The 19,172-nt window shown below is 33.7% G+C and overlaps 2 protein-coding genes across 4 annotated transcripts in view; one reads left to right on the top strand and one right to left on the bottom strand.

Moving 5' to 3' along the window:
• LOC114331115 (uncharacterized) overlaps positions 1–19,172 on the top strand; it is a 276,343-nt gene that overhangs the window by 47,958 nt on the left and 209,213 nt on the right. For 2 of the 3 annotated variants that reach the window (XM_050649715.1, XM_050649713.1), the window contains exons 2-3: positions 10,837–11,034; positions 11,092–11,252. In XM_050649715.1, the coding sequence (XP_050505672.1) occupies positions 11,129–11,252 (124 nt within the window). In that variant the 5' untranslated portion in view covers positions 10,837–11,034; positions 11,092–11,128. Of the gene's footprint in view, positions 1–9,731; positions 9,927–10,836; positions 11,035–11,091; positions 11,253–19,172 lie in introns of those variants that run through there. The other variant, XM_050649714.1, reaches the window with a different exon arrangement.
• The window catches only part of LOC114331118 (probable phosphoserine aminotransferase), a 99,855-nt gene that overhangs the window by 57,762 nt on the left and 22,921 nt on the right, over positions 1–19,172 (bottom strand). The gene's annotated exons all lie outside the window — the stretch shown is intronic.

Genomic DNA, 19,172 nt, shown 5'->3' with positions numbered 1-19,172 from the left:
AGTTTTCTTGGTAGAACCACTCTAAGGACATTATTACACTTCTACAACTTCTTCAGATTTATCAGCTATTGGAGAGTGATCATCATCATTATCTTTTGCTGTACTTCTTTTTGTTTAGAACGGCTTAGATTTGTTTAGACATTTACGGCCAACGTCTGATGACCGGCGGGTGTAATTTCCTCACCAAAATAATCTTTTGCCTGCGTTTATAAGGGTATGTCATAATCCCACAGGTATTTTCCTCACCAAGACCAAAATGGTTATTTCAGGTAGATTTTACTAACAGGCATTCAGTTGAATTATTTATCTACTATTAAATTACAGTAGGTACCTATAATTATAATAATTAATTAATTATAGTATTTTATTTTTAGTCACAATTGGAATTTTGACAAAAGTGGAATGCTTAATGGAAAGTGAAAGCGGTAAACCTTAGGCGGTATTGGTATTTGAAAATTTTATTTTTTATAAAGTGAAAGTTTTAAAAAGTGAAGAAGTATTCTGGAGGATAAAACAACTTGTAGTGCGAAATTTTTTACTATTGGTGCAACTTTTACAATATCTAGAAGTAGCCGAAAACATAATCATGAACCAGATTGTCAGAAGTTAGATCGAAAAATTGTTTATAACTATTGTAAACGTAAAGCCCAAGAGAATTGAAAAACCAGCAAAAATTATACGCCAAGCACTTGCAGCTAATTTGTCTGTAACAATTACTACGATTGTTGTCAGTTACATAAGAAAAAATATATAATTATCGACGAAAAATGATGCCTGGTCGACTTCCTTCCAATATTGATGAGGTTCAAGAATTTGTGACGGGGTGTGCTCAAAAAATAACCAGGAGAAAAAATTTTCTCTTTATAAACTGTGTCAAAAGTAGGATAATTGTATTTAGTTGTGAAACAAATATAAGACTTTTAGCTACATTGAATTTTATTATATGGATGGCACATTGCAATTATTCATTATTCATGGGCATTATATTTCTTTATTATACTGTTTACTGCCAAACAAAAAAACAGAAATTTACAACAATATTTTTTATTTGTTAAAATCAGAAATTTTTAAAGCTCTCAAAATTGAGTAATGCTAGTAAAATTTTTGAAGATTTAGAAAACGAGTGCAATTATTGAAATGTGTCCGAACACTGAAATACATGGTTGTAAATTTCACCTACACTAAGCTTGGTATAGAAATGTCTTGGTCTCTTGATTTAATATCAGAATATAAAAATGATTCTGAAAGAGGCAAGTGGCTCAAACATACCTTTGGCCTTACATATAAAACCAGAAGACGTATCAGATTGTTTTGTGTTTGATTTAATGTCATACAAACCAGGAAAGGGAGCGTTCAAGTATTACGTAACGCACCTTGGGGGGAGGGGGTCGTGCATAACGTTACGGCGCGTTACATGGGGGTGGGGGGTCAAAAATCTTCAAAAACTGCGTTACGTAATACTTGAACGCCCCCAAATGAAATTTAAGATAGATATGTTGATTATTTAGTTTAAACTTATATAGACGAAAATGCCATATTCTCCCCATATTTGTGGACAGAGGCAAATTCTTTTTTTATTCGTATTACGAATGCTTGCGAATCTTTTCATTCGCATTTTAATTTATCGTTTTGTAATACGCATCCATAATACGTATGTTAAAATTTAAAGTTTGCATATTGCAAAACCTATCGAAGATAAACAAGTTAAACTGAAATTGAAAAATATAGTAACTTTATTAATAAGATATTAATAAGATATTAAATAATAATTTATACGTCTTGCATATTATCTATATTATAAACTATTATTATAATGTAAGGAAATTACTGTCTTGTATTCGGATTTCGGATGCTTTCATAATAGACATTCTTAAATTAAACCTATATTTTTATTTTATTACCTGAGTGAGTTGGTGAGGAAAATACCTACCGGATTAATAGGAACCTTTAAATTTGGTGAGGAAAATACCTGTCGTATTATATGTTTTTACTGGTCGGTGAGGAATTTACCTCCGCCCCTGATGACCTGTCTATCTATGTTTGCACCTTTCATTTGAAAAGTAACCTTCTGGAAGAATATCTTGCATCTCATCATCATCCAGCCTCAAAAGTCCACTGCTGAACATAGGCCTCTTCCTCGTGTTTTCAGCCTCGTTTATCTTGCTCCACTCTCATCCAGTTTTTATTTAGCCTTCTTAAATCGTCAGTCCATTTTGTAGGTAGTCGGCCGATGCTTCTCGTTTCTTTCCTTGGTCTCCATTCCAATTGGTCTTCCTTTTTGTCCATCGCCCCTCTGTCATTCTGCAATGTGTCTTACTCATCTCCATTTTAGTCTGGCTATCCTTTCGATGACGTCAGTCAATTTGCATCTATCTGGATGTATCATATATTATCTGTTTAATCGTTTCGTTGTCAGGGGATTTCCACGTTCTTTTGTGTATCATTTCCTCTTACTGAAATGTTTTAGGTGCTTGCAAAGTTTATTAGTATCAACTCGCTATCGTTTGACTCTTCATGTAAACTCCTATAGTTGGTTGGAAAAATTACTCTTATTGCTTATATACCTACCTTGGACCCACACTTGAAAAAAAACATTACCTCCCTCATGCGACTTATTTTTAGTACATTCTTTCACGGTTTTTGCTCTAAATTTTAAAGAACCGCTTGGATTGACATGAAATTTGGCATACGCATAGCTTACATGTCAAAGAAGAAAAATGATATTGTACCGATGCGTGCTTCTGCCCTGGGGGTGACTTTCACCCCCTCTTGGGGCTGAAAAAATATATGTCCGAAATAAGTCCGGAAATGGATAAACTGACTAATTTTAAGTAACTTTTTTTCTATAGAGCTTTTTCGCCAAGTCAACAGTTTTCTAGTTATTTGCGAGTCAATATGTTCATTTTTCAACAACAGTTTTTTTACAAATTACAACATTTTTAGACGGTTTTTTGCAAATAACTCAAAAAGTAAGTATTTTGTCGAAAAAAAAAAGTTCTTAGCAAAAATATAGCCTATAAAAAAGTAAAAAAATGGTGTACGCGTTAGGTCTCTACACCTCGTAGAACCAGAGTTATAGCCAATGAAAAATATATTCATATTCACCAAATTTCAAATAGAATATTTCGAAGTGAAATATCCAAAAAATTAAGCACTTTTTGGGGAAAACCCATTATAACTTTTATAAAGTGTTTTAAAAAAGCTTTCTTTCTGTTTTTATAAAAAGGTTCTAGCATTAACTTTAAGCAAGTTACGCTCAAAATATAGTTGGTCCTTTTTATTTTGGCAAAAAAAAATCGGCAGGACCACCCCCTAATTAGCAACTTAAATGAAATTAATCGTTACCGCTCCAGAAATTATTTTACTTATATTGTGTTCATAGGATCTGTAAGTTTCATCGATTCAAAGTGCTTATTTTTGAAAAAATTTGGTTTTAAAGCAAATTTTTAAAAATTTTAATTTTGAAAAATATGCTTTTTTTCAAAATAACTTAAAAATGTTAGAGATACCAGAAATCTCGAAAAACAAAAAAGTCAGCATTGCTTTTCTGAATATCATGTATTTTTTTGTTTTTCTGTTAGACAAAAATTGATTAAGATTTGATGTTTCTAAATTTGCATACATTCGTGATCAGTGACTCGTTCAACCCCTTTTAACTACAGCCCTTTCAAAAATAAGAACTTTGAACCCATGAAACTTACACATCATATAAACAAAACATACACGAGTCAAGAAACTTGTGAAGTCGTAACGATTAAGTTCATTTGAGATACTAATTAGGGGATGATTTTTCCGTTTTTTTTACCAAAAAAAAGGGACTAACTTTATTTTGAGCGTAACTTGTTTACTTTTGATGCTAGAAATTTTTTTTATAAAACAAAAATGAAGCTTTTTTTAAACACTTTAAATAAGTTGAAATGAGTTTTCCTCGAAATGTGCTTCATTTTTGGTTATTTCACGTTAAAATATTCCATTTGGAATTTGACGAATATGAACCTATTTTTAATTAGCTATACCTCTGCTTCTACTAGGTATAGAGACGTGATATATACACCATTTTTTTTAAATTTTTATAGGCTATTTTTCGCTAAGAATATTTTTTCGACAAAACACTTACTATTTGAGTTAATTGCGAAAAACCGTCTAAAAGCGTGGTTATTTTGACGAAAAAATGAACATATTCACTGGCAAATAACTCGAAAAGTATTGACTTAGTGAAAAAACTCTATACAAAAGAAGTTATTTAGAATTAGTCAGTTTATCGATTTCCGGACTTACTTTGGACGAATATTTTTTCACCCCCAAGACGGGGTGAAAACCACCCCCGGGGCAAAAGCACATATTGGCACAATATCACTTTCTCTCTTTGACATGTTAGCTATGTGTGTGCCAAATTTCATGTCAATCCAAGCGGTTCTTTAAAATTTAGAGGTTTTGCAATATTTTACCGCTAAAGAACGTACTATTTATTCAGTTATTCATGTCGAGTCGGACAACGTTTCTATTTCGATAAATTTTCGGGAGGGTGCGTTTGTAAATATTCTTTTTTTGAAACGGTTATTCAGCAATCTGTTAGTTATAAAAATTCTAACAATAAGCGTTTTTGGGGTTTGAAGTAAAAAAAATGACGTTAGAGAGGTCAGTCCAATGACTGGACCTCTAGTATTGAACAAACATGACGTTCCGATAATATGCTACATACAAACATTCGTTTTACATTTACAAACAATAAATATATCTAAAATATAAACACAATTACGGTGAGTTATAAAACTTATTATAAAGACATAAGAGAAAACAATACAAGAGAAATAACTCAAATAATTCAAGAAAACAAAAGTTTAAAAGTTTTGTGGCGAAATACGAATAACATTGGCAACAAAAATATGTACAGAATAAGAAACAAAGACAATAGCATTGCTACGGATAGAGCCGAAATCCTTAAGGTTGTCGAATCGTTTTATCGCGAAATGTATGAGAGCACCAACGCAAGGCAAGATCAGTTCCTGCCCAAAATCACAAACCACGGATCAGAATTAATGCCAGAAGTAACACCATACAAAGTTAAAAACACACTTTCAGAAATGAAAAATAATAAATCCCCTGGCGATGACGGAGTAGTAATCGAGGAAATCAAACAAGGTGGAAATAAAATTATCCAGGTTTTGGCCAAACTTTTCACCGAATGCATTTACCAAGGAAAAACGTTTTCTCAATGGAACAATGCAGTCATTGTTTTATTACACAAGAAAGGTGACATAACAGATCTAAAATCTACCGTTCTATCAGTCTGCTATCACACATATATAAACTTTTCACAAAAATTATCAAAAAAAGACTGGAGGCTAAGTTAGACTTCGATCAGCCTAGAGAACAAGCTGGCTTCAGATCCGGATATAGCACTAACGACCACTTACTGGTAATAAAAAACTTGATCGAGAAGTCTGCGGAATACAACAAACCATTGGCACTGATATTCGTGGACTGCGAAAACGCGTTCGATACCATAAACCAGCAGAAAATGTTAAAAGCATTGACAGAATGCCGAATAGATCATCGCTACACTAACATGATAAAATATATCTACCACAACGCAACGGCTAGCGTAAGACTATCTCATCAACAAACAAATAAATTCTTTATACAGCGAGGAGTACGGCAAGGAGACACCATCTCACCAAAGCTGTTCACAACCCTTTTAGAACACAGTTTTAAGAAGGCAGATCTGAACGAATATGGTATCAACATAAATGGAGAGAAGCTCAGTCATTTGAGATTCGCAGATGACATCGTCCTTATAGCCGATCGTATGGATGATGCAATAATAATGTTGAACAAGTTATATCACGCTTCCTTAGAGGTCGGACTAAAGATTAACATCAACAAGACGCAAATAATGACTAATCTGGTGCTAAATCGTAATATTGTTGTTAATGGAATGGGTATTGAGCAGACTGCATCTTATAAGTACTTGGGACATGAAATTAGGTTGGGAAGAGATAACCAGATGTGCGAGCTCCCACGTCGCATAGGATTAGCCTGGGCAGCGTTTGGTAAACTGAGCTATGTATTTAAACCGGACTTACCTATATGCCTGAAAAGGAAAATCTTTGACCAGTGTGTATTGACTGTACTCACTTATGGAGCGGAAACATTAACACTCACAAAAAAGGTAGTGACCAAGATTCGCATAACTCAGAGGGCTATGGAGCGCCAGATGTTGGGTATCTCCCTGAGGGACCGAATCCCAAACGAAGAAATACGTCGTAGAACAAAAACAGCGGACAAGTGGAATTGGGCAGGACACGTCGCCAGATTGTTAGACAACCGATGGACAAAACGTATTGTCGAGTGGAGGCCACGAGAAGAAGCACTACGGAGCAGAGGACGACCACCAACCAGATGGGTTGACGATCTGAAGCGTATTGTCGGCAACTGGATGCAAGCCGCACAAAACAGAGAAAGATGGAAAGAGCTGAGGGAGACCTATGTCCAGCAGTGGACGCGTACGGGTTGATGATGATGATAAAACTTATTTACAAATAAGGTCCAGTGGATTTTTACGTTTTAGTCTGTGAGTTTGTTGACTATTATCAAGCAAGTGTATTGCCAGGGCATTTGGATGGCTTTCTAGGCGTTTTATGTACCGAACACTGCACTGAACTATCACTTCACTGATCGTAGCTACTTCTAGATCACAATAAATGTCTTTGTTTGACACGAACCATGGGGCGTCTGTTATAGAGCGTAACACTTTGGATTGTAATCTTTCTATTATGGATATGTTGGATTTTGCTGCTGTACCCCATAGCTGGATCCCATAGGTCCAGATCGGTTTGAGTATTGTATTGTATACCAACAGTTTGTTACGTATAGACAACTTCGATGTTCTGCCCAGTATCCAATAATGTTTACGAAATTTTAAATTTAACTGTTGGCGCTTTTTCCATATATGTGTTCTCCATGTAAAAGTTTTGTCCAGGTGCATACCAACTACCAAGGTGTTTAACACTTTCGGCATGTGGAATTACTTTGTTATTTATTTCTATATTAGGCGATATTTTGCGACATTTTGTAATTATTAGGTCTGGATCCCGCGTATGAAAAAAAAGTTGATTAACAGCAAGCTGAAAATTTGTTATAACTTAAGGGTGTCTAGTCGGACAAACCTTGATATATGAGAACACTGGAACAAGGGCAGTTTTAATTGTGGAACAGGTTAAAAATTTGGAACGTCAGACCACGAAAACGGCACATGTATTTTGTCCGACAGAACAGACTTAAACTCTTCGAACAGAGATTAAACTCTCATGCAAAAATCAGACTGCTATTTATCACCAAATGGGCGTTTTAATGAGTGGAACATGTAGAATATGTCAAATGACAGGAATTATGACAGGTGATAAATAGCAGTCTGATTTTTGCATGAGAGTTTAATCCCTGTTCGGAGAGTTTAAGTCTGTTCTGTCGGACAAAATAAATGTGCCTTTTTGGTGGTGTGATCGTTCCAAATTTTTAACCTGTTCCACAATTAAAACTGCCCTCCAGTGTTCCCATATATCAAAGTTTATCCGACTAGACACCCTTAAGCCATTAACAGATTTTCAGCTGGCTATTAATCAACTTTTTTTTATACACTGAAAAAAATATTGTACATTGTACCAATGAACGCCAATCATTGACTTTTTTTACATTGATTCAATGAAAATTTCGTTAATACAATAAACACGTACGTTAATACAATAAACATACGTTATTGAGTAATGATCACGTTCATTATTACAATGTAAGTCTATTCATTAAAAAATAATGAATATAATTTTTAATTCAATGAACCGTTTTATTGATCCGACGATGTTTTTCCTAATACTAATAAGTTGTTCATTGTAAATATGAAACTATACGTTAGGATTATATGTTTAAATTAATGAATATAAAACGTTGCACTAATGTACAGTGTTCTTGAAATTAACACCTTGTTTATTGAATTAAGAAACACACTTTTTGATATGAGGGCATAGGCGCAAAATGTCGCTCCAATGTGTTTTAAATGCATTCAGTTTTTTTTGAATCCTGAGAAAACTAATAAGTATTTTTGAAAAATTTAAACGCACAATGAAAGATTGCATTATTAGGGCCCTTACAGAGGGCCGAAAGTCCCTTAAATGATAAAATACTTACATCATTTTAACAGTGATGTAGTTAGTCTTACAGAGGCCTATCGTGTGCTTCATCATAATCCTGCCCTCTTTTAGATAAATCAATTCCATATTCTGTCAGAGTATTCAATATAAGAGTTTTAAGTTTTAAGCTCATGTGCACTGAAATCAGCTACTGATATTAACTCCAATAAAACTCGCAAATTTTGATTTCTTTCGGTACACACTCATTATTTTCTACTATTGACACATATCGAAAAACTACAGAAAATTGGTCAGTTTTTGACAAGACTTAACTTCTATTATACAGAGTGTCCCAAAAAGATTCGTCATAAATTATACCACAGATTCTAGGGTCAAAAATAGGTTGATTGAACCTAACTTACCTTAGTAAAAAGGTGCACATAAAAAAAGTTACAGCCCTTTGAAGTTATAAAATGAAAATCAATTTTATCCAATTTATCTAAAACTATTAGAGATTTTTTATTGAAAATGGACACGTAGCATTCTTATGGCAGGAGCATCTTAAAAAAATTATAGTGAAATTTGTGCACCCCATAAAAATTTTATGGGGGTTTTGTTCCCCTATATTCCCCCAAACTTTTGTGTACGTTCCAATTAAATTATTATTGTGCTACCGTTAGTTAAATACAATGTTTTTAAAACTTTTTTGTCTCTTAGTACTTTCTCGAAAAGCCCGTTTTTAACATTAACATTTTTATAACATTTTTGTGGGGTGTACAAATTTCACTGTGGTTTTTTTAAAGATGTTCCTGCCATAAGAATACCACATGTCCATTTTCAATAAAAAATCTCAAGAGTTCTTGTTCAAGTAATCTAAGTTCAAGTAAAAAAATCGATTTGCATTTTGTAACTTCAAAGGGCTGTAACTTTTTTTGTATGCACTATTGTATATAGGTAAGTGAGGTTAAATCAACCTATTTTTGACCCCAGAATTTGTAGTATAATCTATGACCAATCTTTTCGGGACACTCTGTATATTTATCACCATAAATGGAGCTTTTTTAATTTTGGAGAATTGTTTCGCTAACTGCAGTATTCCAAGTTAACTAATAGGTAATCTCAAATTGAATTGTGGGGCTTAACTAATTTATCTCACCTATAAAATATAATTTATAGGTAAAAAATAGATTACAAGAAAATGTCCGAAACCAAACAGTAAATAATTTACTGTTTCAAATAATATACATAGGTGAAGCGATTATAAAAATTGCAATTTTGCTTTTTAAAGTGTTATCACACACAACTAACGGCAAATATAATACAACGAAAATCAGCTTGAACAAAGGAAATATGTTCTTAATATTTTTAAATGGAATTTTTGTTTGGGCATGGCGGGCACACCATTGATAAGGCTGATACTGCGATAGACAATAATGAGATCATTGTTAGAGTCATATATTATGTAAGAATAATGAACGGTAACATTGTATTAATGTTTTCGACTTTGTTTAATAACTCTTAACATTATTTTGATGTAAAGCAATCATTGTTTTAATGTAATATACATTACTCAGTGACTCATACATTGTAGGAATGATATTGTACATTAACCTCTACATTTATTAAAATGTTATAAGTGTCTCTATTGGTAAAAAAAAGTCATGTGACAACAGTGAACTATTCCTGTAGACTTCTATCTAACACCGGTGTTTCGCATTAGTAATTTGGCTGTTTACTTGTTTCGACGTCTGTGTCAACAGTAATAGAGAAGGAAAGTTTTGTGATTTGATTGAGTGTTCTAAGGTATGTACGTTTACTTATATTTTTAACTACGTGTAAATTAGTTTGTTGTTTATGTTTTTTTTAGACTCCAATTTTCCCATTTTACCATTAATTTTCCTATTCGTTGATCTATTCATTCTATAATCGCGAAATAAGTTAAGGATTACTTATTTAGTTTTATACTTATATCAAAGTAATGATCTGTTTCATTTGTCGTCAACATTTTACCCATCTAACATTACTGATTTAACATTTTAAACGTAAACATGATTTAAGGACAAATTCTGTTTACATATGTTGTGAATCTAAATGTAATCAAGCTTTCTGCTATAGTTAATAGTTAATTCTGTAGCCAAATTTGTTCTTTCCCTACATAATAAAAATAACTTTTCAAGAAAAGATGTTTTTGAAATAATTGATATTATAGAAAAGTTGTTGATTAAGCCGGTCCTAAAAATTTTTAGATGTTTCTCCAAATCATACCTAAAACAAAATATTTCTGTATTCAATGAATTTGACAGTTTATTAGCCGTTTGTGATTTAATATTTAAACCCTTCAGGTTTTAAATAATATTAATCAATACTATAATCGGAGCTTAATAATCTGAAATATTTATCCACCGTTATTTTTCGAAGTGTACTTCCTGAAATACTAATTTTTCGATAGGAATACAGTGAAAATGATTAATTATTACGCCCGGTTTCATAATCAATTCAAAGTGAACATTAACTAAAGTTCACTTTAAAGTTGACATTTACCCATATGAATTGCATTGATAAAGGTACCAACTTAAAATTTAAAGTCCACTTTAACTGATTATGAAACCGAGCCTTAGTTTATGCCTACTAAAGTTAGAGTTTCTTGAAATTTACTGAAGAGACAGTACATACAGGGGACAGTAAAAACTTAAAAAAGCAAAATTTTTTTTAGATCCCGAAACAGATGCTAAAAGATGTTTAACAGCTATGAAATTTGACAAACTAACTTCGGAACAATTCGATAACTACTGGAAAGCTTGCACACAATATCGTCTAAATGACATTAAAATGGCTCAAAATTCTGCTGAAATCCTTAAAACATGGAATTTTTATTCACAACCTTCTCGTGCAACCTTCTGGATATCGATTGGTGAGAAATATTTACTTTCCCTTTTAAAAAAATGTATTTATATTTCTACCTTTGCAGATTGATATGGACTTTGGAGTGGCATTCGGAAACAGTAATGGACTTATCAAAGGATGGAAAAATATTTTTCGAAAGAATTGTCTCTGAGTGTGAAAGTCATATTAAGGATAAGACAAATAAGGCATTGCTTGAAAAGATTACCCATGGAGACATTTCAGAAAGTAAGTATTTTTTAATTGAATTCTACATATTTTCTTGTATTGATTAATTTTGTGTTGTTTGTAAATTTTTTGAAATGCTAATTCAACAAATAAAACAAAATTTTCAATGGGTTTTAAATGTATTCATTTTTTTCGAATCCTGAGAAAACTAATAAGTATTTTTGAAAAATTTAAACGCAGAATGAAAGATTACGTTATTACTGAGGGCCGAAAGTCTCGTAGAATAAATTGAAAGTTTTTTTTGAATGAAATATTTTCAAAAAATAAAAATAAAAATGTATACCATTTTTATTCAGTCTCAGATGTGCAGTGCAGTCTCTGATGAACCTCTAACAAGAGGTGAAATCGTCGATAAGAGTGCTGGCTGCACTCTCTGATCTGAGTAAAAATTAAGAGAGTTTTGGTTTCGCACCGCAACTGAATGAATAAAATGGTATACATTTTTATTTTTATATTAGTATTACTCCTATAGAGTAACTAGGTCCATTTTCCGTTGGAACTTTACCACGCTGCAGACGGGGGTTGTGAATTGCATAGTGTAGAATTCCTTCCCTTTAGTCTTCACTGCAGCATCCATTTGGCTTGCATATTGTAGAAGCCTTGGAGGTTGTCACCAGGAAATGGGCCAATAAAGTTTTTCAATTAAAAATCTTTTAAAAATATTTAATTTACAAATATTTTTATTAGGTTGAAAAACTTAGTCTTTTATTTAGCAGATGCCGCTAGGCACCTACTACCATCTCGTCAGTTGCGGTGGTGTTACTCTCCGCCGATGTTACCGGTTTTTATTGAAGGTATGCGAAGGTAAATAACTAGTTTTATTTTCTACCAAACAAACAAATAATAATAAGAAATCAAAAAAATCGGAGAATTCACAAACTATTTATTCTTATTAACCAAAACTAAAATAATTCATATTAATCTTAATTGAAAATATAAAAAAACCCAAAAGGAAAAGGTAAAAAGCTCAACTAAAGTTTATATTTGCCTCTAAGAATATTCTTTTCAGCGTACACCCATATTATAATTCTTAAAACTATGTAATATTATATTTAGGTACTATTTACAAGAAAAAAAATACAAAACCGAGATATTTGTCAGACTGCTGTATGGTGTGGTGGCTTAGACAGGCAAAGCAACGTTCTTTTAAGAGAAGTATTGGTTTGATCCTACCTTATGTTTTTTTCGTCGATGTTATACACGTGGATGATGTCGTACTGCATTTATATACTTGGATACTTCACAGATATACAGGTTATATAAATATCGACCCTGGACAAGGGTGTTTTAAAAAAACTCACAACATCAAAATGAATTGGAGAGAAAGAAAAATTGTTGGCCTTAAAGATAGCGTATGGCCAAAAAGAAAGGTCTTGGGGACCTAAATATCCAGATATTTTAAATCCTTGCTGAGCAAGACAATCGTCAACTTCATCAAATTGAGTATTTCTTAATTAGTTATCTGGATTACTTCTGATTAAATATCCTCAAGGAGTTTCATAGGACAATACTAACTTGTCCTCATGAAGTGTAAATCAAAAGTGAGCAAGATATGACACTAGACAGGTAAAGACAAAGAGATGACACTTACTAGACAGGTAGCAATGTATACCTTGCCTGATTTTCTATATGATTTCGGACTTAAAAATGGCTTGATAGCAGCTAATGTTCAAGACAATATAGAAGCCTGATTTTTATAATTGTTTAGGCCAGTACTTGTGACAATAAAGCAAAAATTATGACAATCTTATTTATAAGAATCGTTTCTAGTTGCTTAGCGACTTTTAACCCGTAACAACCCCACCCTTACTTGCAAAAAGTTTCAAAGAAACTTTTAAGTCCTAACGGTACAAAACAAAATAAAAATAAAACAAAAATAAAAAAAAACAAACCAAAAAAAATAAAACAAAAATAAAAAAAAACAAAACCAAAAAAATAAAACAAAAACTTGTAAAGATAACAAAATCTTACAATAAAATTTTCAACATATTGTAACTCTATACTTCCACATCAGGAGGTTTAGACTTAATGTCCTTAACCTCACTGTCCTGAGTAACCGGTTTCAAATCTTTTGCATTCCAGGTTCCTGCATGAGAGCCATTTTCATCAACAAGTTCATAACTCCATGGGGAGACCACTTTCTTAATACTAAATGGTCCTACAAACTTTTGGGCCAATTTTGCGCTGAAATATCTTGTAGCATCAGACTGAACGAAATTTCTTCTCCAAACCATGTCCCCTACTTTATATGTTTCTGTCCTTCTTCGCAGGTTATATGGAACTTTACTTTTCTCATACGCTGACTTAAGTTTCTTCCGAACATCAGAAAACAGTTTATCCAGAGATTCCTTCCTTGTTCCGATATTATACTGACCTTGTTCAGACTCATGTCTATTTCTATTGCCATTCAGATTGATTTCCCTACCAAAATTAATAAGGTTCGGTGAGACTCCGGTGACTTCATGAACCGAACATCGCAAGGCACATGTAATCTTTGGCAAAAGAAGATCCCAGTGTCTTTGATTTTGAGAGACATAGGCCGTCAACATAGTTTTTATTACTCTATGAACTCTTTCCACGGGATTAGCTTGTGGATGGTATAGTGCTGTAAACTTTAATTCAATACCATAGTTTGAGACAAGTTGGTGGAATGTATGGCCACGAAATTGTGCTCCATTATCCAACAAAATTCTCTCTGGTACACCATAGACTAGAAACACCTCATTTTCTAGCAACTTAACTATGTTGGCTGATGTCGCTGCTCTAATCGGGAAAGCTAAAATAAATTTGGAAAAGCAATCTAACACGGTGAAAATATACGAAAATCCTGAAGTGGTCCTAGGTAAAGGTCCAACTAAGTCTATACTGATGAGACTCCATGGATGACTTGCAGTCGGCTGCTGAGATAACAATTGACCTCTAGGACATTGCTGTTCTGGTTTTATCCGTTGACATGTTGTACATTTCTTAATATAGCGTCCTATATCTGATCGCATCTTTGGCCAATAATATTTTTGACTAAGTCTTCCAAATGTTTTTGAAACGCCAAGGTGTCCATAAGTTGGAGGATCATGATGATCTCTTATAAGGTTTAGTCTTTGTTCCCTTGGAACAACCGTTACCCACTCTGATAAAGCTAGTTCAGGGTATCGCGGTTTTATATTCTTCAAAAGTTTTCCTCCCTCTATCCTCCAAAGTGGATAGTTTCTAGGAAATTTGTTGACCTTGGAAATCATACCCAAGTACCATCGGTCTAGACTGACCTGTGTAGAAGTAGAACAGTCTACATCCAAAGCATTTATGCAAGGAACTGCACGAGATAGTGCGTCAGGCACTAGATGATCTTTTCCTTTCCGGTGTATGACTTCAAAGTCATATGCCTGCAAACGCAGAGCCCAACGAGCAATTCTGCCTATGGGGTCTTTAATGGAAAACAACCACTTTAAACTAAAATGGTCTGTAATAACTACAAATTTAGTAGCTTCTAAGTATGGTCTTAGTTTCTTTACAGCAAATAGAACGGCGAGACATTCTTTCTCTGTAGTAGAATACTTCCTTTCGGTTTTTGTCAGTGATCGACTCAAGTAAGCTATAACGTGTTCTTCATCTCCATGTTTTTGAGAAAGAACAGCCCCCAATCCATAGTCACTTGCATCTGTCTCTACTATAAATGGTAAAGAAAAATCAGGACACGCCAAAATGGGTGCCGAAACTAAATATTCTTTAACCTTATTCAGGGCGTCCTCGCATGTCTTATTCCAAACGAATTGTACATTTTTTCGAGTAAGTTGAGTAAGCGGTGAGACAACAGTACTAAATGATGGAATAAATCTCCTATACCATGATGCCATACCTACAATCCGACGAACATCCTGAACAGTTCTCGGTGTCGGTATTCCCAGTATTGCTTCTACCTTTTCTGGATCGACAAGTAATCCAGATTTATTTACTACGTAGCCTAAATACTTCAATTCTGAACGACATATTAAACACTTCTCCCTATTAAGAGTAACACCAGCGTCGGTTAAACGCTGAAATACTGTCTCTAAAACTTTTAAATGCTGCTCAAACGTTGATGTACAAATAATTATATCATCAAGATAAACAAAAACATAACTGTCTAATTCGGGACCTAAAATATTGTCAATTGCACGCTGCCATGTAGCAGGAGCTGAATGTAGCCCAAAAGGCATACGACGAAACTGAAATAAACCTCTATTAGGCACTGTGAAAGCAGTTAAAGGTCTAGATTCCATAGCTACATTTATTTGCCAATATGCTGATTTGACATCCAAGGTAGTTAAATATCGTGCATCTCGAAGTTTATCTAGAATAGATGACACATAAGGAATTGGATATGCATCCGGAACGCTTACCGCATTTAACTTTCTATAGTTAACACAAAATCTCCATTTGTCATTCTTTTGTACCATGACTATGGGCGACGACCACGGTGAGGTTGAAGGTTCTACTATGCCTTTTTCTAACATTTGGTCCAGTTCGGTATTAACTACCTTTTGTAGAGCTGGTGACAATGGGTAGTACCTTTGTTTAATGGGTGGTGAATTGGTATGTATCACATGCTCCACGCCCTTTATACATCCTGTCTCTTGAGATGTCATTCCTAAAAACGCTTTATCTACAATCTTTTGTAATTGATCACATTGTTCTTTATTTAATGAATCAAAGTCCTGGATTCCAGAAATTAATACACTATTTAACTCTTCTTCACGGTTAAAAAACCATTCTCCCTTAAAAAGGTCTGGGACTATCCCCATAGCTGACCAAAAGTCAATACCTAAAATAAGCGAAGAAACAAGGGATGGGATAACTAGAATATTCAAAACACGAACCCGATCTCTTAACCGTACTGGTACAGTAATAGATCCTATACTTTCACATGAATCACCTGAAGCAACTATACATGATTTCTTGTTATCTTCATTTAATGGGAAAATGTCTTTAAACACATCCCAACCAGATTTTCCAAGAATGGTTCGTGATGCTCCACTATCCAATAATCCAAGTATATCCTTTCCAAGAATTGAGACACTCAAGTATGGTCGTTGATCACCTTCAGCATGGACTAAAATGTATTCAAGGACCGCTGTATTATCAGTTGTCGGAGTTGATTTACATTCCACTCCACTCGTCCGACTTACCGAGGGAGAGAAGCTGCGTTTTTTGAACATCTGGGACAGTTTTTCGTTGTCACATTGTTGCATCCACATTTATAACAGAAGAACTTCTTAGGCTGGTTACAATTTTTAAACTTGTGTCCCTCAGATCCACAATTAAAACATGTACCCTTATTGAAATGTTCAGATTTATCGCTATTTGCAACTTCTTCTGTAAACACAGGTGTTGTAACCGGACTCGTAAAAATAGGAGTTGACGGCTTTCTATAAGCTAATTCAGGTTCTACCAAAAGTCTGGTGCTTGAAGGAGGAGGGCAAAATTGTCGAATCCTTGTTTCCATTGCTTCCATAGCCTTGGCTAATGAACAAAGATCACTGATGTTGCTAATTTTTGTTAAAGCCAAGCCCTGCTGAATATAAGGAAGCATATTCCTACGAATGATATTCAGTCTTTCTTCTTCGTTAGGAGGGATCAATAGTTTCTTGAATAGATTTTCCATGACTGAAATATAGTTTATAACTCGTTCCTGTGAGCCCTGTGTTCTTCTTCGGATTTCCTCCCATAAGGAATTCTCATAGTCATGGGGCTGGAAAGCAGACCTAAGTTCCTGGACCAGATTATCCCACGATGTAAAATTTCCCATTCTGTACCAGAGTAAGGCGTCTTTGGTAAAAAGTTCTGGAGCCGAACGAAGTAGTCTCTCTTTAGATACTCCTCTTGAAACTCTGAGTTCCTCCACTCTTTCTAGAAAACTAGTAACGCTCGAGATTCCATCATATTGTAATCTCCATCTACTTATATCAACGTTCTGAACATCATGCTTTAAGAAATCTAGCGAATCCATTATTTTACTGTTGAAGTTAGATGAAGGTGTTTCCAGATTAAAATGTCGAGCTAAAGTATTATCAATCTCCCTTGTAGGTACTGTTGCACTACTTCCATTATTAAAATTGTGCCTTGATAATCTTGTATCAGTTTGTGGTTCCGTATGCCTATTGTGATTTTCAGAAGAATTCATTTCTCTACTTGAATTAAGTGGTCTATTTATAGCACTGGACATATACTCTTGATTCCCATCTGATATTCTGCTTGAAACCCTCAGAGAACTAGAACATCTTTGAGAATGTACTTGTGGTTGTATCGTGCTATCATGTTGATTTTCTTCAAAAACCTGCCTTAAGAATGAAACTCTATTGCCTGCAGTTGGTGAACTGTTAGTAGCTCCAAACAGCGCAGCTTCAATAGGATGCTCTTCAGCTAATGATTCTGAGTTTACCAAACCACATTCATGAGACCCGGAATGAACAATTTCAGGCAATAATGGAACTGAAGTATCCAAAAGTGAGATGTGCTCTACTTGATTATCTTTCCCAAAGCTCTCATAAATCCTGTTGACTTCTAATAGTAACCGTTTGTGCCAATCTAATAGTTGATTCCTTTGAGCTTCCTGTTTTTCGTTGCATTGAAGTCTGTTAAGTCTAAGTTTAACATGTGTTAGACGGGAACTAATTCTTTTAAATTCATTAGTTCTGTTCTGTTCATTAAAATGTTCTATACCTTCTTCCAGATCGCTAAGTTTCCCTGAGCACAACGAAAACTCAAAAGATGGGTCTATATTAACCACCTTAGGAGAATCTCTTTGTCCCTCTCTTTCTGCTTTAAGAGCTTCTCTCAACGTAGCCCTTTTCGTGTGTACATTTGCATCAATTGGTAAACTTCTTATTGATAACTCATAACTGAGTTCATCACCCAAAAGTCTATTAACCTCCATATTAAGTAAACCGAAAAAGAATAAAATAAAACCCTATCTCGGTTAGAGATAAAAAAATATGATAAAATAAGAGATGAAGTATAAAGTAAAGACAAAAAAAAATCTCAACAATATATTATAGTATCCTATTCTTAAATATTTTTGCGTGAAATGGCAACACGCAACCCTTACCCAATGTTACAAAAAACAAAAAAAAATAACTTCAACTACTACTTTAAGTTATGCGAGATTACAAAAAACAAAAAAAAAATAACTTCAACTACTACTTTAAGTTATGCGAGCTAGTAGTAAGTCAATACACAACTATTGGGTTAAATCCGAACACTAAAACCGATAAAATACTATGCAATATATATTTTATGAGGTGCAATAATTTTGAGCCACCCTGTATATTGGAAATAAAGGAATAAAATTAACTATTTATTTGCAAGAAATCAAGAAAGTGTCCACAAAGCACAAAAATCAAAAATATTGTGCCTAATAATATTTATGTACAGCAGTGTATATCAAAATATCTGTGAAATATGTACCTAACAATAATTACTATTATGCCACTATGCCATATCAAAAATCAGAAATTTTATGCCTAATAATAGTTATGTACAGCAGTGTATATCTTTATATCTGTTAAATATGTACCTAACAATAATTACTATTATGCCACTATGCCATATCAAAAATCAGAAATTGTATGCCTAATAATAGTTATGTACAGCAGTGTATATCTTTATATCTGTTAAATAATAATATGTAATAATACTCCATGCTTTATAAAATAAATAATAACAAAAAATTTTACGTTGGAGCGCCAAATGTTACTCTCCGCCGATGTTACCGGTTTTTATTGAAGGTATGCGAAGGTAAATAACTAGTTTTATTTTCTACCAAACAAACAAATAATAATAAGAAATCAAAAAAATCGGAGAATTCACAAACTATTTATTCTTATTAACCAAAACTAAAATAATTCATATTAATCTTAATTGAAAATATAAAAAAAAACCCAAAAG

This window comes from Diabrotica virgifera, chromosome 4, assembly GCF_917563875.1.
Source record: "Diabrotica virgifera virgifera chromosome 4, PGI_DIABVI_V3a".
Taxonomy (NCBI): Eukaryota; Metazoa; Arthropoda; class Insecta; order Coleoptera; family Chrysomelidae; genus Diabrotica; species Diabrotica virgifera.
This window is presented reverse-complemented; position numbering and strand designations above follow the sequence as displayed.